Genomic DNA, 25,698 nt, shown 5'->3' with positions numbered 1-25,698 from the left:
ATTTAAAATTAAACTAAAATGCAGAGCCCCCTGGACCGGTGGTCAGGACCCAAGCACTGTGAGTGCCACTGAAAATCAGCTTGTGTGCCGCCTTCGGCACCTGTGCCATAGGTTGTCTACCCCTGAGTTAGATCAATAAAAGTCATGTACAGCGGTTGGTTTTGCTCCCAACACTTTTCTTGCAGCTGCCGTGCTGTGAAGATCATATACACAGTTCCACAACATGGTCAGAAACCACTCTGTGACTCTGGTAAATTTTCTTCCGACAGGGGCAGAAGGCAAGTTGCAAGAATCCACGCCAGAACTTTGCCAGCAATGGCTAGGAGGGAGATACTACAATAATTTCCACAATCCACTTTATCTCCTTTCTTGAAGAGGGTGACAATCAGGGCATCCCTCATTTCACTAGGTATCTCCTCCTTTATCCAGATTTTGAGGATATGCAGGTAAAGCTGCCAAATTAGCTCTGGTCCACCGTCTTTAAAGATTTCAGCAGGGATCCCATCTAGATCTGCTGCCTTGCTGTTCTTCATACAAACTGGGAGGGTCTTCAAGCTCATCCCTAAAAGGTTGTTGAGGGATTTGCTCACGGACTTCATCTACAACCATCAGCAGACCTCTTATACAATGCAGAAGGATCAGGAGATTCAATACTGAGTTAATCAGCCTGAAAACCACAGCCTCTTCAGCCAGAAATGCATAAACAATATCATTGCCACACTATGCAGGTTGTGTATGGTCCCAAGAAGCAGCAGAATGGTAGGAAAGCATATAACAAAGATCTCCGCCTGCTTGATAAGAAAACATTCATCTACTTGAATTAGACGTCCTGACATTTGGAGGGGCCATGGGGCACTTGTTTTTTAGTTTCCAGATGCAGAGTGATCAATCACTGATCTAAACTGAGTGAATAACAATGAGTGAAGATACCACTTAATTTAACTTCTGCCTGGTAAGCTAGTCTGCCTTGGTGTGCAGTGCATGCAGAAACATGAATCACTTTGATTTTGCTTTCTCTCTACAGACCATTGTGTGACAGTCTATACCTTGGGGGAGTGTCCTGTAACCCCCATATTCCTCATTTATATATAATTGTGATATTACAGGTAAAGCAGGCCGTGGGAGGTATCAGGGGAAAGGCTATGATCTGCTGAAACCCATGGTTCTATCTAAATACGTATATCATTAATGCATGTGAGATTATGAGAATGTGTTGTATGGTTTTCACTAAAATATGCTGTGGGTTTGGGAGGCGCCCAGATATAAGCTCTCCAGAGACAATGACACGGGAGGTAGCCAATGCCCGGGTGGGTGCTGAACAGACATCACCAGCTATTGCCCAGCAGAGGAGTTACAATTCAATGACTCACTCACAGGAGACACACCAGGGCATTGCTTCAGCTTGTGACTCAAGAATGCTCACCAGACATCCCTTGGACTTGTGTTCTCCAAGCACATGGGACTAAGGGTATAAAACAGAACACAAAGGCCCCATGCATGGCCTTCTTCCTTCCCCCTCCTACGCTGCAAGCAACAGGGACACTCTGAAGACTCCAACAGAGTGGACTGGCCCAGGTTTCAAGAGTGAAACCTATGTACTATGAATTGCAATATCCAGTGGGGTGAGAAAAAAGACAATCTAGATCGGGGTGGGACACATCCCACCCTCACCCTCCTCTGTTCCTTCTTACTAAACAGATCTTGATATAGAGGGGAAGGAGGGTAGGTCCTGAAATGGACGTGTGCAACACCTCACAAAGAACTGTTACAGAACAGGTTAGTAACAGTTCCTCCTTCGAGTGATTGGACACATCCTTCCTCTTCAGGTGACTCACAAGTAAGTGCAAGCATGTTGTTTGGAAAAAAGTTACACTGACCATGTCATATCTGTACTCGTCCTTATGAGCATGAGGCTTCAGGAAGAAAGTTGGCAAATTGATGTGGAAGTGAGACAACTTTGGTGAGAAACTTCAGATGAAGGAGCAGGTATAATTTGTCCTTGTAGAAGACTGTATACAGAAGACCAGATACAGACTCATAATTAACCCACTCTCCTGTCCAAGGCGATTGACACCAAAAAGGCTACCTTCATTGAGAGATGGAGTAATGAACAGGTGGATAACAATTCAAAGGAAAGACCCATTAGCTTTGTCAATACCAGGTTTAAGTGCTAAGAGGGAAATAAGGATCCTCTACATGGGGATATAACCGGTCCAGAACCTTCAAAAACCTGACTGACGTGGGATTGGAAAAAAAGAGAGCGAGTACCAGTCAGAGGATGGAAAGCTAAGATAACTGCTAGAAGGATCCTGATGGAACTAATGAAGAGAAGTTGCTGTTTCGTCATCATCAATCATCATGTTCCCTTTACGCCACTGGCATTTAGGGCAGTGACAAAGCCCTCCACTCCTGTCTGTTTCTGGCAAGTCTTTCGATGGTTCCCCAGTTGTGCCACAGGTTTTTCAGCTCGGCTTCCACAGCTCTTCACCATGTTGTTTTCGGACGGCCTCGTTTTCACTTGCCTTCAGGTGTCCATCTTATTGCTACTTTGGTGATGGAATCAGTTTCCATCCGAAGCACATGATCAATCCATGTCCAGCATCTCCTGGCAATGATGGTGCTCATATCTTCTTGGCTGCATTATGCCAATAGATCTTGGTTTGAGATTGTACTGGGACAAAAGATATGGAGGATTTTTCTGAGGCAGGTTGTATGGAATGAAGAGAGTTTGGACATGTTCATACTTTTCCTCATATCTGCAGTGACATGAGCTAGCTTTGTTTTTTTTATAGGACAGGGTTGTTAGCCCTGTACCTAACCCTCAACCTGGAGAACCAGGGTGTCTGTTTTGTGTGGGCCCTCCCATACAGACCAACCCTGCATGGTTGAACCTACCGGGAGCAAAAAGCCCCTGCCAACACAGACTCTGTGGATCGTGAGAGCACGCAAGATGTCTCGCCATGACAAGGCACGGACACCAGAGGACAGACCTTGCTGTTCAGTTTTAACTAAATAGTCCAGCACATGTGATATTGAAGTTGAGACTGGGGAAACTCCTTTTTGTTGGAACCACAGATTCTCTTCCACTTTGCCAATTAAGTATATCTAGTAGAAGGTTTTCCACTATTCAAGAGCATGACTTGCTCTCCCTTTAAACAGATCTCCTGAGGTGTCAACCACAGAGCATCCGGGCTGTTAAGTGAATGGTTGGGATGGAAGAGGTGGCAAATTCATTCCGGAGATACAGAAGAAAAAACATGACAAGCTAGTTGAATATCTTTCAGTTCTCTTACCATTTATGTGGAGAGTTAAATCCTGGGCAGACCACAGGCCTTGAGTCTGCAGGGATCCTAGGTGGGCCCCCCAACCTCAGGTGTAAGTGCCAATAACTAAGGGCCAAAGTAGGCTGAAAAGAGGCAAATGAAATACACACACACACGCAAGGTCTGTCCAACAGTCCAGAGAGGCTAAGATTTATATCATGCATCCGACGAAGTGGGTATTCACCCACGAAAGCTTATGCTCCAATACATCTGTTAGTCTATAAGGTGCTACAGGACTCTTTGCTGCTTTTAAGATTCATACAGGCATCCGAACCACCATGTCCAGAGGAAGACGAACGGAAAGTACACTCAGCTCAGCCATTCTTGAAGTTTCCTGAGATGAAGCCTGGCTTAGCACACCTCATAAGTACATGATGCAATACACTCCACCAGTCTAAGAGAATGCCATGCCATTGTGGTAGGACGGGTGTTCAAGTCTAAAGAAATGGCCAGCATCATCTGGAACCTGGCCTAAGAGAGAAAGGCCTTGGCTTCCAGAGTCCAAGACCACTCCTATGAACTCTCACTTCTGTCATCTGCACAAAAAATACCTTTCCTCTATGAGCAATCCTAGCACGCTGAAGATAGATTGGATCACAGCCACACTGGATAGCATATGACTCATGGACCAGCCTCTCACCAACCAGTAGCCCATGTAGAGAAATATTTGAACTTCTGATTTTCTCAGGAAAGCACCACCACTCCGATGAACTTTCTGAACACGCAGGGCTGAGGACAGGCCAAATGGCAGGACTGTAAACTGGTAGTGGAATTGTTTGTCCAAAAACCTGGGAAATTTCCTGTGGCTTTGATGTATTACCACACAGAAATACGTGTCCTTTAAGTCGAGGGCAGCATACCAGTCACCAGGATCCAGGGAGGAGATAACGGAAGCCACTGTGATCTTGAGAAATACTATTTTCTTTAGGCATTTGTTGTGCTGCTTCAAGTCTAGCATAGGTCTGACACCTCCTTTCACTTTGGGGATAAGGAAGCAGCAAGAATAAAACCTCATCCCTCTGTGAAATAGAGGAACCTCCCCTCTAGGGCTCCCAGCTGGAGAAGAGAATGAACTTCCCACAGGAGAACTTCCCTGTGAGAATGGTCCCTGAAAAGAGCTTGGGAAGAGGGTGGAAATTGGGGGGTAGAAATAAACTGACGGGTGTACCCCAATTCCATCATAACAAGAAACACCTGTCTCGCATCCGTTAATTTTAAAACATTGTCCTTGAGGTTAAAATCAATGATCAGCAGTGCTTGCTGATTAACAATCCTGAGCTGTAGCTCAGCTGTTAAATGAAGTTTTCTGCCAATAGATTGAGCTTTTTTTTTTTTTTTTTTTTTGCATCATTTAATTTTGGAGTAGATACTTTCTGGCCCTAGCACTCTAGGAGGGAGGGAAGATAGAGTTTGCCACAGCACTTTAGTGGGCACCAGAATAGCCTTGTTAATTGGAAATGCCACTTGAGAAGCTTCCACAGATGCCAAGATATTGACCAATCTGTGAGACCTCTCTAGAACCATTTCCACCTGAATATTTAAGGCAAAAGTCACCCTCTTTAGCAGGTCTTAGTGGACAATATAATCATCCAATGGAAGTAAAGAACCCTCTGATACTACCGCCTGCTCAGGCAATGAGGACCACCACCACAGGATTGGCTCAAGTATAGCTTCTCCCAATTACTGGGAGGGATTGGGGGAAGGCACCAAAGCAGACCTTCCATGTTCAATTCTGAACCTGGCACCTTCTTCCTGCTACTCTTGACAAGAAGGATCTGGATGTCTTCTGAAGAAGAAGCTGCAGAAACTGTCGGAAGCCTGCATCCCAAGAAAGGGGAAAAAAACCATGGACAGGAGTTGTAGGCCAAGCTGGATGAGCAAGCATCTCAGAGAGGGGATTAGGAAAAAGCAGAAAGCTTACAGGGAGTGGAAGAAAGGCGGGATTAGCAAGGGAAGCTACCTTAGTGAGGTCAGAACATGTAGGATAAAGTTAGGAAGGCTAAAGCATGTGAACGACCTTGCAAAGGGAATTAAACCAATAGTAAAAGGTTCTACAGCACATAAATATAGAAGAAACGAGAAGAAGAAGTGGCGCGCTGCACGCTGAGTGGAATAGAGGTTAAGGATAACCTAGGCATGCCCAATATCTAATAAATACTTTGTAGCTCTTTATAGGCTCTATGAGGAGTTTAGGGATGATGTGAGGTATGATAATACGGGTAATGAGGGTATGGTGGGGGATATCTGACTGTTATTGAGTAGAGGCAAAACTTGAACACGCTTAATGGGACAAAATCGGGGGCCCGGAAATCTCCATCCAAGGTATCTTAAAGGAACTGGCGCATGAAATTGCCGAGCCGCATTAGCGAGTTGTTATCAATCGGTAAACTCAGGGTGTTTACCGTAGACATGGTGAATGCTATGTAGTTCCATTTTTGAAGTGAAAAAGTGACGCAGTAACTATAGGCTGTTGCCTTGACGTCTGTAGTATGTAGGTCTTGGAAAATTTTAGGAGAAAGTAGTTAAGACATTGAGGTCAATGTAATTGGGACGAATGCAACTGGATTTATAAAGGTAGATTGTGCCAAACCAACTGTCTCCTTCTTGAGAAGGTGAAGATTACTTAGACAAAGGACAATTCGGTAGATCTAATTTACCTCGTTTCCGTAAGGCATTGACATGTTCACAATGACTCTGTTAGGTTATTGGAAAATGGGGATTATTGAGATTATTTGGGGATAGGAAATGGTTAAAGGGAGACTCGCGCGGTCATACTGAAGGTGAACTGTCAGGCTAACGGAGGTTTCTAGTGGAGTCCCTCAAGGATTGGTTTTGGTGACCAACCTTATTTAACCTTATTATGACCTTTGCACAAAGGACGGATGTGTTAATAAAGTTTGCGGATGACACAAAGCTTGTTGGTATTGCTAACACAGAGAAGGACCGATACTTATACAGGAAGTTGGACACCTTGTAAACACTGGAGTAATTCAATAGGATGAAATATATAGTAAAGTGCAAGGTCATGCATTAGGATTAATTAATAAGAATTTTAGATATACATTGGGGACGCATCAGTTGGAACAACAGAGGAGGAGAAGGACCTTGGGATATTGGTTATAGCGGACGTCTATGAGCCAATCGATATGGCCGTTAAAAAAGCAAATGTGGTTTTAGGGTGCATCAGGCGAGGTATTTCCAGTAAGGAGAGAGGTGTTAAGTTACTCAGTATTAGGCGCTGGTGAGACCCCACCTGGAATTAGTGTGTTCGTTTTGTTATGTCCATGTTTAAGAAGGATGAATTCAAACTGGAACAGGTTCGAGACGGGCTACTGGTAATCGAGAATGAAACCTCCTTATGAAAGGAGACTCAAAGAGCTTGGCTTGTTTAGCCTAGCCAAAAGAAGCTCTGGGGGATCAGTTTCTTATGTAATATATCAGGGGTATTAACGTTAGGGGGAGAGATATTTAAGCTTAGTATTAATGTAGGCACAGACAAATGTACAAACTGGACATTAGGAAGTGACTTAATTAGATGAGGTTTTAACCTTATTAGGGCTGTTAAGTTCTGGAACAGGCCTTCCAGGAAGTTAGTGGGGGCAAGACTATTGGCTAAGACTAAGCTTGTAAGTATTATGGAGGGATGGTGTTGATGGAGTTTAATTTTGCATATGATTTTGGATTTAGCAGAAGTCTGCGCAATGTTCTGTGAGGGGTTGGATGGATGGGATCTGAGTTCTGCAGAAATTCTTTCCTGGTGCTGGCTGTGTGAGTCTTGCCCATGTCAGGTTTAGCTGATCACCTATTTGGTCGGGAGGGTTTCCTCCAGCGGATTGGCAGGGGCCCTGGAGTTTCTCCGCCTTACTCCTGCAGCTTTGGGGCATGTCATCTTGTGGATGGATTCTCTGCAGCTGAGGTCTTCAATATTCCATCAATTTTGTAGGACTTCAATAACTGCTTTATGTGTCGTATGGGTCAGGGTTGTTATAAAAGTGGAATGGTAGTTCGGGGCTGCTTTGTGCAGGAGTAGACTAGCAATGATCTGCTTGGTCTCTCTCTGACCTTACGAGTCTATGAGAACAGGAAAGGTGTGGAGACACTTGGGCAAGCTAGAAAACCTCCAAGATGTTCCAACATGGCCACTGGTTATGAGTACCAGAGCATCAATTTCTATTCCTGGTCAGCCAAGGGACAGAAGCTTCTGCAATTGACACAGCTGACACATGTAACAGCCAACTCCAACTCAGAGATGACTGCTTCATCAACCAAAGAGGAGCTACTTCCTGTCCAGTGCCGGGTTGGTGCCAGTAGTCTTGGGAAAGGGCATTTAGTGAGATCACTGCAGTTTGCCTCTCGATAGCGGGTGTACAAAGAAGGTGCTTGCAGTGTCCATCTAGTATCGAGAGACTAAAGGTCACAGTTCCACATCATTCTGTTTCAATGGTACAGTTCCTCCACTGTGAAGCCAACAAAGACCGTCCCACTGACTCAGTGGGCGTCTTTAGGATCATGTACCTGTGCTTGAAGTCAACAACCCTGCCTGAGCAGTTATTTGAACCAGAGAGTGCTTCAGCCTCAATTGCAGTCTATCCTCCTCACCAGCATTGGTGCTGGACTTTAGTGTCAGGGCCTCTGATTATCCCAGATACCAAGTCCTTCATACATCTTCTGGTGTGTATTCCTCAGTACCAGAGAAGGAGTACTGCAAAACAGGCAGCGCACTCTTAATCGAAGCAGATGTGGCTCAATCACACACTGAATTGGGACGCTCTGAGGTGCGTGCAGGTTGCCTCCACCAGAACGGTGTTTAGTGGACCTTGTCATAAACAGATAGCTCAAGGTGTTAAGTTTCTTTTACCTAGTAAAGGAGATTAACAAAGGGAACCAAACACCTGACCAAGAGGAAGCCAATCAGGAAACCGGATTTTTAAAGCTCAGGGAGGGAAGTTCTTTGGGTAGTGTGTCTTTGCTGTGGCTCTGTTATCTACGTTACTCTCAGCTAATGGAGCATTCTACCTCCAGACTTCTCTAATCTCTGCTTTTCCAAAAGTGATAAGTACAAAGGTAGAAGACCAATAGTTTTTATATTTTTTTTGATTCATGTGGGTAGTTTCCTGGAATGTTTAATTGTAATTTCTTTTTGAACTAGCTGTTATTTCATAATTTTTCTTTTAAGCAATAGCCTGCTGTATTGTCACCTTGATGCAAGAGATCTGTTTTGTGTTTTTCTTTCTTTTTATATTAAAGCCTTTTTTTTAGCTTGTTTTGAGTTCTCTGGTAGGCTAGGACGAAGAGAGGAAATTCTCTTTGTTTAGATTTACGGAAGGTGAATCTGTGCAGCTCAGGGGAAGAAGAAGGGGGCAGATAAATTGCCCTCTCTGTTTTGCATTCAGGAGTTTAAAGTACAGTATCGCCCAGGATACCAGAGAGGGGAGCTGGGATGTAGCCTCCAGGACCGGCGCCCGAGCTGTTGTTTTCCTTGGTGGTGTGGGGATTCAGGGCCTCTGACGTCTTAGGGTCCCCAGGAAGGTTTTGGGGAGACCAGAGTGAGCCAAAACACTGGAAATTTTGGCTGGTGGCAGCGCTATCAGATCTAAGCTGGTAATTAAGCTTAGAGGAGTTTATGCTAGTACCTCATATTTGAACTCTAAGGTTCAGATTGAGGAATTATACTATGACAGACCTCCCTTCTTTTTCAGTTCTGGGTTTAAAGTTTCTGCAGATCTGGTACCATCTCTGTCATAAGCTTCTTCTAGGCCCTTCAGGCACTTAAAGTGCAGGTCACTAATCAGCATCTGTTTCTTGAAAGCATCCTGAGGACTGAGGCACGCCTACACCACCAGGTACCAGTACCCACACAGCAGGAACCAAAGAGTACCAAAAAAGTACACAAATAAAGGAAATCTAATGCTACATTATCTTAAGAAAAACTATTAATGAGTACCAGCTATATACAAAATGTAAAATTAAGAAAATTTTCAGCAGCAAGATAGCATGCTCCAATAACTGTCTTGGGTGGTAAGGAGGAACTAAAGGGAATTGGGTGTGGCTCTATCCTTTACAACATAGTGCAGCAGCACACAGCAGCAGATGGTGTATGCATGGCCCTAATGGGTACCGCTGAGGGAAAAATCTCCAACAGTGCACTGGGCATGCACAAACCTGAAGTGGAATGGACAAGTGCAACCATTTGAAGAAGACTGGATTGTATTACTGATCTAAAGGAGATTTCATGAATGGCACGAGATAGAAAATAGGTCAAAATGGTGCCTGCACTGGGAACCAATTTGTTTGGGGTCTGCTATCAATAACCAAAGTCCCACATGCCCTATATGAAACCATTTTATGTGAAGCCACTTAGACCATGAGCTGTTGAGGTTGATTCTGAGAGCCCCTTTACTGCCTGCCTGTACTCCACACCCAGGCTGTTTGCCCTCTCATCATCATACTGGCAGCTGCTGCAGGGAGGAAGCAGCAACAAGGCACAGCAATCCATCACGGCAGCTGGGGGTGACAGCTTTTAGATTGTGACTGGAATTCTTCATTTCTCTTACGATATCTTCCCACAATTATGAGCAAGGATGTACAGCTAAAGTCAATGTACCACTTCCAGATGCATTTACAACTTTAGAACAAGTTACTTGAAACAAATTAACTGCATCCTCACCTTTAACTGCCCTCCGGCCCGAATATAGTTGTATGCAGAGAAATTTTTCTGAAGATGTAGAGAGCGTAGTATCTGATCAGAACCTCCCTGGAGAAGCTGTGCAAATAGTATTTTAAAAAACAAATATCAATCCAAAAAACAAACACTATCCAATATGTTCATAGTTGGTGTAATATCATAAGTTACTCATTTATTGCTACACTGAATACATTCTGATCCTTCTTCCTCATGCATGGTGAGGCATGACCACAACTTTCCATTTCCATTACTAACATGCAAACAGCCTCGACACCTGAAGCCTGTAAGCATCACAAAGTCGCAGGGAAAGGCTGTGTAAGCATTGTGGCTATGATATACACGGTCTTCACCATTACAGAGCCAAAAACACCTTCCAGGTGGTTGCCTTTAAGGCTGTTAAAGCAACAACCTTGAAAACAAGTCAAAACCTCTGCACAAGGGCAACATCATACAGATGTTTTCAGGAAAGCATGCAGGACCAAACACATGTAATTTCCCCAATGGAAACATCTTCAAATTGCCACTTGTTGGAAATAAAGTGCTATATATATACACCATGGTGGCAAATATCAGCAACTGTGCTGAACAAAGTAAGGCAGGTATGTTGATCATTTTGTTCACAAAGAGGTAAGATGAGGGGCATCTCTTTCCCCAGAGCCTACACAGTGGCATCAGCCTACCACAAACAATACTGAAGGCACTGAAGTAAAAATATGAAGTTAAGATATGAATGTATTCAGTGCCATGAAATTAGCTCCATCCAAATTACAGAAGCCTCATGAAAAAAAGAGGATATAGTTGTACTGCTAATGAAGTACTAATCCAAAGTCCAGATATAGTACCATATGCTCAGAAGTACTAATAAGTTTACAAATGTGTTAATAAAGAGGAGGATGGAGGAAGAATATTTCACCTTTCCATGGCCCCTCTCCAAAATTAGACATCTTCAGCCAACATATAATTGTTAAAAGCAGAAAACTGGCTCAGAATGTGATAACACAGAGCACCCCTTTAAAAAAATGCATGCAAGAGGGAATGTGTTAATTGCTTTGTCTGTATGTCCTGCTAGCAATGAGTCAACTAATTTCCATTTGAGTAGGCAAACACTAACCTGATAAAAAGAGTGAAAGCTTCGTTCTCCTGGCTGCTGCACAATCACTCGGGACTGTGGGGGAAAAGATGCAATGACATGTATTTTTAGACACAAATAGTGTGCTTCTTAAATATCTTACCTTAGTCTGCCAATGCAATAATTCACTATCTTTACCAAAATCCCTCAGCACTTTTTACCCTACAAACGTACTACTGATCATTACTAGTGGTGTATGACACAAGGCAGTCCCTGTCCCATGGAGGGTACAGCCCAGTCATACAAATACAGAAACAATAGGATATTTTTAAAGATGACTCCTCCTGTGGTGACCATGGTAATTGCTTACATAAATTATTTTGAGCAAGTGCTCCAGGGTCCACAGTTAGGGAACTCTTGTGGTAAATTCTTCTGCTAACACACAAGAATCTCTCACACCGAACTGGAAGGAACCCTGAAAAGTCATCAAATCCAGCCCCCTGCCTTCACTAGCAGGACCAAGCACTGATTTTGCCTCAGATCCCTAAGTGGCCCCCTCAAGAACTGAACTCAGAACTCTGAGTTTAGCAGGCCAATGCTCAAATCACTGAACTATCCATAAAGCAGTGGCAAGTTATGCTTCACTTTTAATCTAAGATTAGTGTTGACAGGAGTAAGAGGCATTCAGATCTTAGTCCCAGACCAGTGTAAGATTTAGGGGAACTACAGTGGAACTTCACATTCAACTGCCAACTACAGGATTTTGAAAATGAATGAGGAAGTAAAGCCAGGAGTCAGATACTGCATGACTAAATGTATACTTTGGCCTTGTCTACACTTACCAGGGGCTTGATGCACGGCAATCGATGCATCGGCGATTGATTTAGTGGGTCTAGTGAAAACCCGTTAAATCGACTGCAGATCACTCTCTCATCGACTCCTGTACTCCTCCTGAACGAGAAGCGCAAGGGGAGTTGATGAGAGAGCATCTCCAGTCGACATTGCGTAGTATAGATCCCACGTAAGTAGACCTAAGTTATTCACGTAGCTGAAGTTGCATAACTTAGATCCATCTCCCCCTGTAGTAGACAAGGCCTTTGAATAGCATAATGTAGTTTTGTTTAAATCCTTAACTAGCTGGTGAAGCATAGAATATTTTGTAACAATAAAGTCTCAGTAATAAAAGCTCATTACAGAGCCATCTTTTGCTATTAAATCTTTGCTGAGAAGTAGAGTGAAACAACTAGGTTTCCTGTGAGAATTACCAGGATAGTGGATTAGCAAAGTCAATGAGAAATTAGTGAGTTGGCTGTTGTAAATATGATGATTTGTATGATCATGCAAGGTTAGCTGATTTAAGATCAGAGCTCTGCATGCAGCAATGAAAAATCATTGCCTGCCCTCATCAGCCAATTGGGCTAAAAATAAATAAACGAACAAATAAATAAATATTTTAACAGAAACAGAAACTTAGCATAGTGCAGTCAAACACATTTTATAAAAAGTCTTATGATTTAAAGCAGAGGTCAGCAACCTTTCAGAAGTGCTGTGCCGAGGCTTCATTTATTCACTATGATTTAAGGTTTCGCATCCCTGTCATTCATTTTAAAGTTTTTAGATGGTCCCGTTCTATAAGTCTACAACTATTGTTGTATGTAAAGTAAATAAGGTTTTTAAAATGTTTAAGAAGCTTCATTTAAAATTAAATTAAAATGCAGAGCCCTCCAGACCGGTGGCCAGGGCCTGAGCAGTGTGAGTGCCACTGAAAATCAGCATGCTTGCCGCCTTCGGCACGTCTCCCATAGGTTGCCTACCCCTGATTTAAAGCCATTGCAGTTGCAAACAATATTTTCCCTTAGTGTGTCACTAGGGTCAAAGCAGTACATATTAAACACTAAAAACACAACAAAATGTTTATTCTGGAACTAGGTTTCAGAGAAATAAAGACAGAAGTTTAAAAATGTTGCCAGATGCTGTCAAATCTGTATAGTCTAAAATGACATGAAATACATTTTTTCCATCACTCTCCTGGAATACGTAATAAAAGTTAACAGATGATCATGTAAAGCTATGGCATCAGTTCAATGCAATATTTCTAAAACCACACCACCACTACTTGCAGACACACAGAAATCTTCATAATTAATGCTTGACCAGTGAGATTTCAGGGCAAGAATTTCTGTGGGAAGCAATTTTATACATGTTAAATTAATCTCAGATTTTATTCCGGGTACAAAGCACAGACAAAACATTCTGAAACCTTTTTATTTATCCCCCGAGTTCTAGGATGGAATGAGCTCTGAAAACAATGGTTTTATGGTGTTTGTGCTGCAACAAATTAGTTGCGGTGCTTTGACAGTTTCTTAATTTTAGCGATCATACCTTTATTGATTCTGGGGGAAAAAATTAAGGTCTAGATTTGAAGTGACAGTCATTCTATGATGGATATTCAATAAACTACTTGAAGTGAGTTCAGGAGGGACACATATAAAACATAGTATTTGCCATTTTAAAAATTATCATTATACATGAGAAGACAGCCTAGCACTTTACAGTCGAACTCAGCTTACCTTTTCTAGTAAATAGTTATTGATATGTCCACCTATCGGGTCTCCTTTGAAATCAAAGTTGATATCCATGTATTTTCCAAATCTGCTGGAGTTATCATTACGGTTGGTTTTGGCATTGCCAAAGGCCTCTAACACACAGTTGGATTTCAACAACATGTTCTTCACTCTAGTACAGATAAGCAGAAAAGGCAAGAAAACAGCCCAAGTGTAGGTAGTGTGTTCCTAGATATCTAGTGCAATCTTCTTCCAGACATAAATCATGCTTTTCAGAAGGCATTAGTAACAGCCAGGTTGTATTCTACAAGAAAATTCAAATGTGTCCTGATTCATAGATTCCCAGGGAGCACTGTGATCATCTAATCTGACCTCCCGTACAACACAGGCCACAAAACTTTTCCAAAATAATTCTTAAAGCAGATTTTTACAAAAAAATCTAATCTTGATTAAAAATTGTCAAGGATAGAGAATAGACCAGGACCCTTGGTAAATTTTTTCAATGGTTAATTACTCTCATTGTTAAGAATTTACATCTTATTTCCAGTCTGAATTTATCTAGCTTCAGCTTCCGGCCATTGGATCACATTATACCTCTCTCTGATAGACTGAATTGCCCATTATTAAATATTTGTTCCCTAGGTAGATACTTATACACTGTAATCAAGTGGCCCCTTAGCCTTCTCTTTGTTAAGCTAAATAGATCCACAGAGCTCAATCTAACTCTATAAGGCACTGTAGGCGAGGCGGTGTGGCTCCCCTCCTCCACAGGGAGGGTTGAGCCCCGTCCATCTTCCCCCAGGGCGGAACTTCCGGGCGGAAGCCCCGCCCCTCAAAGGGTCAGACGGCGACCCGGAAGTATAAAAGCCAGGCGCCGGCCTTCAGTTGGAGCTCAGCAGCCGGCCAGAGCAGACATGCGGCCGATCCTCGTCAGCTGGGAGGCTGCCGGCTCCGGCCAGGGGATAGGGCTTGCGCCGGAACCGACCCGCAGCACCAAACGACCCTCAGCTGCGGAACTACAAAGCCTGCCAGCCAATTACGGCCTGGAGAACCTTCGATCGGACCTGCCAGGCTACCCAGGTGCACCCGATCTAGCCTGGCCCAGACTGGAGGAGCCCATACGGTAACCATACCCCCGGCGCACCAGTAGGAATGCAGGGGATAGGGAACAGTTACCCGGGGGGGCTGACTACAGTCAACGGCAGAGGCCCCGACCGATACCGTGTGTGTCGGTCAGATCCCACTGATCGCGCTTCAGTGATGTTTCGTTAGATCCCCTGATCACTCTGTCAGGTCGTTTGGCCGATCCCCACTGACGCCTACACAGCGACAGCCGGCTAATAGGGCCCACAGGCTGGAACGCAGAGGATTGGGTGGCTGCATTCCCCCTGCCCCCGTAACCGGTGGCAGTATCCGCTTCACCCCAAAGCTACCGTGTATTGCTGCTGCTGCCCATGCCAAAAGGGCCAGAAGCCCCTGACTGTTTGCTGCTCTCGCCCTGCCCAAAGGGCCAGAAGCCCCTGACTGTGTTGCCCTGCTCGGCCCTGCCCAAAGGGCCAGAGCCTCTAACATTGCGTGCACTGCTTCTGCCCTGCCCACAAAGGGCCAGAGCGATTGGTAACTGTGTTTGGTGCCCCGCCCGATCCAAGGGCTGGGTCCCTATTGACTTTGTCTCTGCTCTGCCCTGCCCCAAAGGGCCAGAGCCCCCTGACTGTTTGTGGCTCTGCCCTGCCCCAAAGGGCCAGAGCCTAGTGTACTGTGGTTGGTGCCCCGCCCGACCCAAGGGCTGGGCCCCTATTGACTTTGTCTCCGCTCTGTCCTGTCCCAAAGGGCCAGAGGCTAGTGTACTGTGTTTGGTGCTCCGCCCGAACCAAGGGCTGGGCCCCTATGGACTCGGTCACTGCTCGGCCCTGCCCCAAAGGGGCCAGAGCTTAGTGCACTGTGTTTGGTGCCCGCCTGTATCCAAGGTGGGGCCCCACTAACTTTGCTGTGTCCCAGTCCGCTCCACAGGGACGAAACGCCCGGACAGTGGACCGCGGACTGGAGGGACAAGACCCGGTGAGAACAGGAGGAGGCCGGTGTGGCTCCCCTCCTCCACAGGGAGGGTTGAGCCCCGGCTTCCCTCGTCACAGGCACGTTTTCTAACCTGTCAGTTATTCTTGTGGCTCTTCTCTGAACCCTCTCCAATTTTTCCAACATCCTTGAATAGGGGACACCAGAACTGGACACAGTATTCCAGCAGCGGTCACATGAGCACCAAGTTAAATAACCTCTGTACTCCTACTTGAGATTTCCGTATTTATGCACCGCCCGGATTGTGTTATCTGTTTTGGCCAAAGCATTACAATTGGATTTCGTGTTCAATTGATTATCCACTATGATCCCGAAATCTTTTCCAGAGTCATTGCTTACCAGGATAGCGTTCCCCATCCTGTGAGTATGGCCTAAATTCTTTGATTCTAGATGTATAAATTTAAATTTAGCTGCATTCAAACACACTGTAATACATAATTTATGCCTTGTAACCAGGAATCTATTTTAGGCAGATAATATGCATAGGTGGTACTCTGTTAGCAAAAGTTCCCAGCTGATTATCCAATCCTTAGACACGAATAGGGAGCTTGAGTGAGCATTTTCACTGGAGAGCCTTTGGTTGTAGAATTTCTTCCGCAGTTAGTCTGTCTAAATTTGAGTTTGCCCCCATGAAATACTCATCTAATCTCCCGGTTTCTTGCATAGTGGGCAAGTTGTTCGAGAGTTAGCTCCAAGGTGGGAGTTTAATTTTCTTTGTCAGTATGTCACGTTCATTTATTTAAAGACTTTTATACTTTTATTCAGTATGTCTGATGGGCATATTTTGAAATTCATGAACATGAAATGTTGGACTAGAGTGTATTGCTTCTGTTCAACATTCCATTTGTCATGAATTGAATGTATAAGTATATTTAGTTCCATGAAGTTTGACTCATACTCAAACAGAAACTTAATTTCAGGGCATCGTTTACAATTTGGAAGTGCAAAGGCTTGAGTTACACTCCCAACATTCCTAGCCGATTATCTGTTAACAATTTATCTGTTTCAATTTTTTCCCCAAGTCAAAACTTTACCTTCAGGAAAGGATGAATTGATATGAAAACTTAATGCAATTATAAAAGCAGAAGAAAAGAAGATAAGTGTATCAAGAGTGCCCAGTACCATGGTATCAGGACATGAAGCTATTTTTCCCCTCATAAATTTCTGTAAAGCCCTTACCTTTCAATCTCTGCTCTCTGACTGGGATTGGTGATGGCTGCTATGTACTGCATAATGTATTTACTGGCCTCAGTTTTCCCAGCCCCACTCTCACCTGAGGACACAAACAGCAAAGTAGTATCATAAGCCAAGAAGAGATTTACAATATCTTGATTTTTTTTTTATGTCATTGATCATTGCAATCACGTCATTCTGCTTCAATGGCTTCTCTACCTTTTCTTATTTATTTGAGATAGGAGGTGTTTTTGATACCAATATAACCTTGCCTGGCTGCCATTACTATGCTAACTTAAAACCAGTAACAAAATAAAAGATTTCACAGGTTTGTAAGGCCTAGCAGGCAGAGGATCAAAAGGGATATTGTTAGAGGGAAAAGGTTGGCATACAGTGGCTTTCTCGCAGCAATGCTGTAAACTGTAATACAAGAGACTACTGTTCAGAAGCTATCTTGGGTCTCTAGCTCCGCAGGCTGCTAGAGCATAGGGATACCATGGAAACTACGTGCCAGGATCTGAATGGCAATAGTTCACTCTATGAGCATCTCCCCCACTGTTTAGAGTCATGGCAAGCAATTAACTTTGGCCATCAAAACAGAAGACAAACACTAACTGAAGTCATCTAAGGTGTAAGAGACAGTTCTCAAAGAAAAGATAGGACTGAATGCTACAGGCCTGAATGCTACAGGCTTTTTTCCAAAACCAGCCTTCAACCAGACTGGGTGTAACAAGGAAGGGACTCATATTCAAGTTACCACCACACAATACCATTACTCCTGGGGGAATTCTGCGGCACTGTGCATATGCAGAATTCATAGATTACTTTGCTTCCCTGTAGAAAAATAACTTTCTGACAGAGAAACAAAGGGAAGCCACAAGAGCCCCTCCCCAGGGCGGGTGCATGGTTTCAGGTGTCCGGAGCACCCCGTGGAGAGATATATCATTGCAGGGGGCTGGGGACACCCAGCCCGGAGCCAGATCAGCTCTCCTCAGCCCCATCCACTCAAACCCCAAGCATCTGGCCCACCCCTAGACCCTCCCCACTAAACCTCAACACCGCACACCCAGAACCCCACTGTCAAGCCCCACTCTCCCATACCCAGCCCTCCGTGCCAAGCTCCACACCCCCTGCATCTGGACCCCCACCCCTGCAGCCAGATCAGCCCCCCTGAAGCCCCCACACCTAGATCCCACCTGTGGAGCCCTAACCACCTTAACCTGAACCCCCCTGCAGAGTCCATTGCCCCTGCACTAGGAACCCTCCGAACAAGCCCCTATGCATCCAGATCTCTCCTGCACTCGGACCCCCATTGAGCTGCTCACACCCAGATTGCCCCACACAGAACCCTCTCACCCAACACATTGACCCCCACACACTAAGCCCCTCCACACTTGGATCCCGCCGGGTTGAGCCTGTCTGCCCACACCTGGTGCGCTTGGTGGAGAAAGGCAGAGTCCCAGGATGTTTCTGGGGCAGGCCCAGCCCTTGTGCTATATCAGAGTCAGGTGCATCCTCACCCTACCTCCAGGCAGCCAGTGGCCTGTGCTCCCCACTGCCATGCTATAACCTCTACATGTATTTACTGACAAATAAAATTTGCAGAATTTTAAAATATTGTATGCAGAATTTCTCTTTTTGGCACAGAACTTTTAATTTCTTGGAGCAGAATTCCCTCACGAGTATAATATGTATCAATAATTAGTTTAATCTACAAGTTCTTCAATTCCAAGGAGAGTCAAATAATCCTCAGGTAGTGAGGAGAGGCTTTTCCACCTTACCTGATATTACAATGCAGGTATCTTTTGATCGTCTCTTCATGGCCTTGTAAGCAGCATCAGCAATTGCAAAGAGATGAGGGGGCCTCTCATATAACTCCCGTCCTTTGTACTGCTCAATCACGTCACGACCATAAATGTTCAAGTTTTTGTAAGGGTTCACAGAAACCACCACTTCACCAATAAATGTATAGATCCGTCCTTTATCAAATCTGCCCAGGGAGAGCCGAATGGGAAGGTTAGTCAAATGTAATAAATCAGAATTTGTATTCTGCATTCATGTTATCCATTTGATTATATCCAAATATTTTTCACTTTCTTACAATATAAAGAAACACTACTAAGGAAAACCTCTCTATTTAGCACACATGGTATGTCAATGGGTCATTCTAGGTAGTCAGGTAACAGACTATGAATCAGGGTTGATTTTGAATCAAACGCTACTTACGGAAATTACCACCATTAGTGTTTCACCTGAAAATGTTTGATACAGATTTGCCTGCTGAGTACTACTGCAAAACTGAGTTTATGACAAGGTAGGTGAGGTAGTATCTTTTATTGGACTCACTTCTGTTGGTGAAAGGGACAAGCTTTCAAGCTTCATAGGTGACCTGAAGAAGAATTCTGCGAAGTTCGAAAGCTAGTCCTTCCCACTAACAGAAGTGGGTCCAACAAAAGATATTACTTCACCTACCTTGTCTCTCTCATATCCTAGGACCAATATGGTTACAGCAATACTGCAAACGTAAGTTTAGGACCACAGATTACCCGTTTGTTCTGCATACATACCCAACCAGCCTTTCAACATTCATTTCAGATATTTCTATTACAGTTCGTGATCTACCAAGGCACAGAATTTGCTGTAAGACATTATTTTACTCAGCTTGGACTACATTTTAAATCACTACTAGAATTCAATAGAGCAAAGATGTACAAAAAACACTGGGGTTTCTAATCCACTTGCCTAAATAAGCCAGACTTAGAAGGAAAGGTTTACTTTGAGATGTTAAGTTCTGAGGACCTTAGACACTACATTGCCCATCAAGGTGCACAGAAATCTGGAAGCCAGAATTAGAGCTCTGGTGACAGTTATAGGAGAGAAAGTTGTAAAACAGTGAATTAATCTACAGTTCAGGAAAAAAAATCCAACTTTCAACCCTAGTGATTGTTTCCATTCAAAAGGAGCTCTCCACAGTAAGGAACCCAGAGTGGAACTATAGCCCTGATGTTTACCTGAAGTTTGAAAACTATCAAGTTCCAGACAAGTATATGAACGGGGATAGCTACGACTAATATTAACAAATCAACCCTCTTAAAAAGAAAAAAAACACCAAGCGCCACCAGTTCTCCTTGTGGAGAGATAAATAAAACTACACAGGCATTTTTAAGAAGTGGTAGACATTTCCAAAAACAAAAGAATTTTTTTCAGTACTCTGAAACCAGTCTAGATGCCTCCTCTGTACTCTCTCATGGCAAAGGGTCACACTACATGCAGCCTGCCTCAGTTTCCATTCTTGCACTGATCAAATAAACTTCACTTCAGCATTTTCCTTGGTTCCCTCTTTGTGGATTGGGATTATTAATATAAAATAAACTGTAAATAAAACTCAAAACCCCTAAAAGTCCATTCATAATACACACAACAGAAGGTTTCTCTTCCTCCTCCAGGTCTCCCTGCCAGGAAAGGTTTCCTCTCTCTGCAGACTGTCACAACTTCCTGAGCTTTTCCTCCTTCATTGAAACTTTCTGCTCCTTTTATACTGGAATGTCCTTCCTGTCAGATGGTGCTCACATCCTGTAGTCACCAGGCTCTCCAGCCCATGAGGCAGGTCACCCTGTTACATACTCATTCCTCACATTTTGTAAAAATGGTTTCCCCTAGCTAAATAGAGCCCATGTGAGTAGTTTCAGATTGTTAACTAAGGAAATTATAAATTTTGGTTTTGGAAAGGGAGGGATCATGGAAGTTAAGAGATCTATTTACAAACTTAGCTATGTGGTCCCAGCTTGTGGTCTATTATGTCAGGGGTTCTCAACCTCTTTCTTTCCCACATGCTATAAAAACTCCACAGCCTGCCTGTGTCCCAACTACTGGTTTTCTGCATATAAAAGCCAGGGTCGGTGTTAGGGGGTAGAAAGCAAGGCAACTGCCTGGGGCTCCATGCCATAGGGGCCCCATGCCATAGGGGCCCCATGAAGCTACACTGCTCAGGCTGTGGCTGTAGCCCCTGGCGGGGGCGGTCAGAGCCCCAGGCTTCAGCCCCATGCAATGGGGCTTTGGCTTTCTACCCTGGGCCCCAGAAAGTCTGCTAGTTGCTTGGAGGACGCCCTGAAACCTGCTCACAGCACCCCAAGGGGCCCCAGACCCCTGGCTGAGAACCACTGCATTACGTAGCAGTATGTAGTTTGCGATATGACTCTATAACATTAGGTGGCATCATAACACTTTTATAAAAAGCAAAGCAAGAGATTTCAGGATTGTCCGTTGACTAAGGTACAGTTCTGAGATTTCTCTCTTAAAATGCGCCGTCATCTTTACCACAAAGAAGAAATCTGACTGATTTTTCCACAGCTTATTTAAAAGCAGAATACTGAATGGAGCACAGTAGCTATTACAGTGCACACAATGCATCAGTCCTTGAGCTGGAGTCTTGGTGGTTTACATTCTTCAGCTTTGCTGCACACCCGTTAGAGTATGTTATTCAGCAGATTGGTTTCTAAAAAGCTCAGCTTCCATCACTAAATGTATGGTTTTGGTCATGCCAAGACAACGGAGTTGAACATGGTCCCAGTCAGTATCCTCCTCATTAGGGAGCTGAAAATCCAAAGCAATGTTTTTCAGCTCATACCTATATTTAACTTTTTTCTTTGGTGCGGGGGACTTTGAAGGCAACTCAAAATTAAGGATTTTCTTGAAAAATTAGTATTTTTTGTTTAGCAGTAAGACTGAATTATATTGGCTTCCACACAATTGTTGTGATAGAAATAGTTGATTACACAAAAAAGAAACTTGGAGGGCAGCTATGATACTGAACAGTTTCAAGTGTAGTATAAAATATAGGGTCCCATCACCAACTATTAAAATGCCAATTTACCTGTTAAGAACCAAGGACGAAGTTTTGCTCCTCACCCTCCACCCCCCCAAGGTAACTGTCATCAGACTCCATCCTGGTGGTTTCCAATTCCTAACTCTACTTTGTACAAATACATGAAGTTTGGAGAGATGATCTTGGGCAGAAACCCAAACTATTTAATGCTTTTGAAGCTAAAAATTTGTCAGCAGGGGTGTTTCAGATTTGTTTTATCAAAACTTCCAGTTGAAAAGCAGGTTTCTGAAGCAGATCAGTAGATTTTGTTTACAAAGGAGACAAGGACATTAAAATGTCAAGGAATGGAACTTAAACTCTCTATCTGGCTACTGAAAGTTACACAGTTCATACTTGAAGAAGAGGTCGAAGTATTGGTTGTTATAGAGATAAAAGATTCAGGACACTGGTCAACAGGGATGGATCTTTTGCTTTTGAAAAGACCCTGGCAGTTCCAGGGCTGGCTCCAGTGATTTTGCCACCCCAAACAGCAGGGGGGGGAGGAGAGAGGGGAAGAGCGGGGAGTTCCACCACTGCTCCACCGCACCACTTTCTTCTTCAGTGGCCAGTCCTTCCCTCCAAGAGGGACTGAGGGACCCGCCGCCGAATTGCCACCGAAGAGCCCGATGTGCCGCCACTTCCCCATGGCCGCCCCAAGCACCTGCTTGCTGAGCTGGTGCCTGAAGCTGGCCTTGGGTAGTTCTTCTCTGAACCTTATGGCTGCCCCTCTCAGAGCATGTGCACACAAGCTGAGCTAAAGAATCTTCTAGTATTTTTATTTTATTCAATAGTTCCTTCCATACTTACACAGTGGTGACTTTTTGGAAGCAGGAAATCCATGGGAAGCAGAACATATTCTCTATTACCCTGCTGATCTTTTCCAGGAGGTAAACCATTACTCTGGGATTTTGCAGCTGCTCCTCTCTCATATCCTCCCTCTCCCAATATAATTTGATTTCCTTCTTCACAGCAGCTGAGGATTTTGTACTTTGCCCTGTACCTATGAAGCCCTGTACCTGTGAAGCCCTGAAGCAGTGGCAGATTAACGCATGGCACCATGGTTCCCCAGCTAATTTGGGAGTCCCAGAAGCGCTGAAACCTGTGTAGGAGGAGGGAGGGGCACCAGAACTGTGGCTCCATCCCTGCTCCTCCTCTTTCCCCTGGGGCCCCATCTCCTGGTCCTCCTTCCCTCCTCCCGAGGACCCACCCTGTGTTCCTGCCCCCCAAGCACACCACCCAGGGCAGGTGGAGGGCCTGGGGCTTCCCACAGTGGCCAAGGCTCCCTGAGCGGCTCTTAGGGGTCTCAGGGAAGAGAGGAGGAGCAGGGCCCTGTGGTAGGTGGGGTCTTAAGCCCACCTTAGCCTCCCTACACTGGGAGGAGGCTGGTACCATTAGCAGGGGTTGCACTTCACAGCAGGGGAGATGATCATCTTATCCGCTTCCCTGCCGCACCTGCCCGAGACTGGGGATGTGTGTGTGGGGGAGACATGCAGGGTCACAAACACCCCCCACACACACACAATTTCCCAGGATGCCTCTGGTGTGGACACCCAACAGTGAGGAGGCAGCACTCCCGGTGTCCCTGCAGCCCAGGGGAGGAAGGAAGCAGCTGGGTGGCTGGCTGTCAGCTGAACTCCTTCCCCCACCACATGCAGCTGCTTAGTCTTCCCTGCCCTTGGAGTCCCAGTGCCGCCACCTGCTTTGCATACAATCCCTGGGGGGAGTCCTGGAGTCCACGCAGTGGCAATGTCTGGGACTCCAGCAGCAGGGAAGGTGAAGCAGCCTCATATGGCAGAGAAGCAGCTCAATCAGCAGCCGGTGCCTAGCACAATGGGGTCCTGCTCCATGACTGAGACTCCCAGGTGCTATGATAATACCAGACAGCCGCCAGCTGCTTCCTCCCTCCCCAGGCTGCACGGACACACTGAGAGCACCAGTGTCAAGGAGAGTGCTGTCTCCTCACTATTAGGTGTCTGCACCAGAGGTGTCCTGAGAAAAGGGGGGGGGAGGGTATGTGACCCATCAGAACCTCTCATTTGTGTCCCCCACTAGCCACAGCTGCATATACCTCTGATAACACCCATGTTAAAAAAAGTGGGCAGGCATGTCCGTACTAGTTTTAAAAGTGGGGGGCCATGCCCCCTGCCAGTTCTGGGGCCCCTAGGGTGTGAGGGGCCCAAATGTTCTTTGTGCCCAGGACCCCAATAAATCTTAACCTGCCTCTGCCTAGAGGTATTCTCCATGCGCTCCTGTGAAGGGGCAGCAGATCAAAAGAGATGGCTATAAGGGAGCAGCTTGGTACAGGCAGATGACAGCCAACAATCTACTGATCTGCTTCAGAAGCCTCTCTCTCAGCTGTAAGTTTAAACAAATCTGAAATACCCCTGCTGATAAAGCAATTGTCAATTTTTAAATTGTTAACATTGTAATACTTCGTCATACAACAAATTCACACATTTGCTATTTCCCAGGTGATCCCAAGGCTGGAAAAGCTCCCAGGGTGCTAGATCAGACAGATAGGGGTGGCACTGGAGGACGACCTCCCTCAGGACTCTAACAAGGAAATGCATGTCTCACCATAACAAATTTTGCTTTAAGGTATCTGAATTCATGGACCATGGATGTTGTTTCTGTCCAAAGTTGAAGTGCTTAATACTTGAGTTAAAATTATACTAAATACTGCACATAGTTGTGTTTAAATGTTCCTAAACTATGAGCTTTCCTTCCTCACCCCTCCTTGTTGATAAAGCTTCTTTTCAGACAACAGTGGAGTGCTGCGCTATTGCAGGCCAACAGCAGCAATGGCTGTTTTTAGCTGCATTTCTTTGGTTGTGATTCTTCTTGGATAACGAAAAATAAGAACTTGTGAAAGAGTAAAAAATAGCATAATGTCTGCAGTCCAAACTGGAAGGTTCAAGCAATATGACATTCCCTAATCCACTGTACTGCATGGTTGCACAAAATACAGGTTCCAGATCCATTCAAAACTTTATTACAAAGCTCGCAATGGGAAAGATCCTGTCAACTGGATGCACGTCAAACGTATGTTGCCTTAAATAATTCAGTGTTATGTGTGTAACAGCAGTGGATTTTTCATTATTAAAAGCCAGCAGAATGGCATTTTTGTAAAGACAAACCACTGCCCATACCTGCATATAAGTGACAGTCCCACAGGCATGCCTTTTCCTGTAGATTTACAGTATTTCCAGTAACAGTAAGCTCCATTCTCGCCTAAAAGATGAGGCATTTTCCTGTCGAGGTTATGTTTCCATAAAGATTAACCACATCTAGTCTCTGCTTCACTATTTTCTGTCTCTCTCTAATATCCTGGGACCAACACAACTACAATTACACTGCATATTTCCTGGGTTCTCAGTTTGCTACTTTGAGGTTTAAGATCCAGTAGCTATTAAGGGAAGTCATAATATTTAACTCTTGTGTAAATATTTTGCATAAGGATCAGGAACGCTGGGTCTGTTTTTAAATTAAATCTTTATACCATTAAGAATTTGTACAAAGAAACAAAAAAATAGGAAGTGAATACAAACGGGTAAGCCACAAAAAAACCACCTAAATGGACAGAAACAAAAGTGTAGGAGAGAAGGGTGACAGGGAGGGAGGAGAGAAACCCTGTATACAGGATTCTACTACTATTCAGGGTAAACATACCTCTTCCCCATTAGTTTGAATATTTTGGTTCAAGTTCACAAAAACATGCAATGGTGTCCTTAATACAATGAAGAGAGTCCCCTAAATATCAGACACACAGAGTGCATGTAAGGCTATTTTAACTCTCAGTATTCTGTGAGGTCCTTAGTACTTGAAAGGAAGGAAACTTCACAGGTTAGTGCATGGCAACTTTTTATAAGTCAAAGTAACTACCTTTCCCAAAGAACAGTGAAACCCTTACACACCCAAAAGACTAGCTGCCACTGAAAGGGGCAATA

General features: G+C 44.4%; 1 protein-coding gene across 1 annotated transcript in view; it reads right to left on the bottom strand.

Moving 5' to 3' along the window:
* Window positions 1-25,698, bottom strand: part of MYO1D (myosin ID) — a 351,948-nt gene that overhangs the window by 261,997 nt on the left and 64,253 nt on the right. The window contains exons 2-6 of the mRNA XM_075059626.1: window positions 18,669-18,877; window positions 16,894-16,987; window positions 13,648-13,813; window positions 11,120-11,173; window positions 9,991-10,086 (exon numbers count right to left, since the gene is read on the bottom strand). Of these exons, the coding sequence (XP_074915727.1) occupies window positions 9,991-10,086; window positions 11,120-11,173; window positions 13,648-13,813; window positions 16,894-16,987; window positions 18,669-18,877 (619 nt within the window). The remainder of the gene's footprint in view (window positions 1-9,990; window positions 10,087-11,119; window positions 11,174-13,647; window positions 13,814-16,893; window positions 16,988-18,668; window positions 18,878-25,698) is intronic.

This window comes from Chelonoidis abingdonii, chromosome 21 (genome assembly GCF_003597395.2).
Source record: "Chelonoidis abingdonii isolate Lonesome George chromosome 21, CheloAbing_2.0, whole genome shotgun sequence".
Taxonomy (NCBI): Eukaryota; Metazoa; Chordata; order Testudines; family Testudinidae; genus Chelonoidis; species Chelonoidis abingdonii.
Note: the sequence above shows the minus strand (reverse complement) of the source record. Positions and strands in the feature narration are given on the sequence as shown.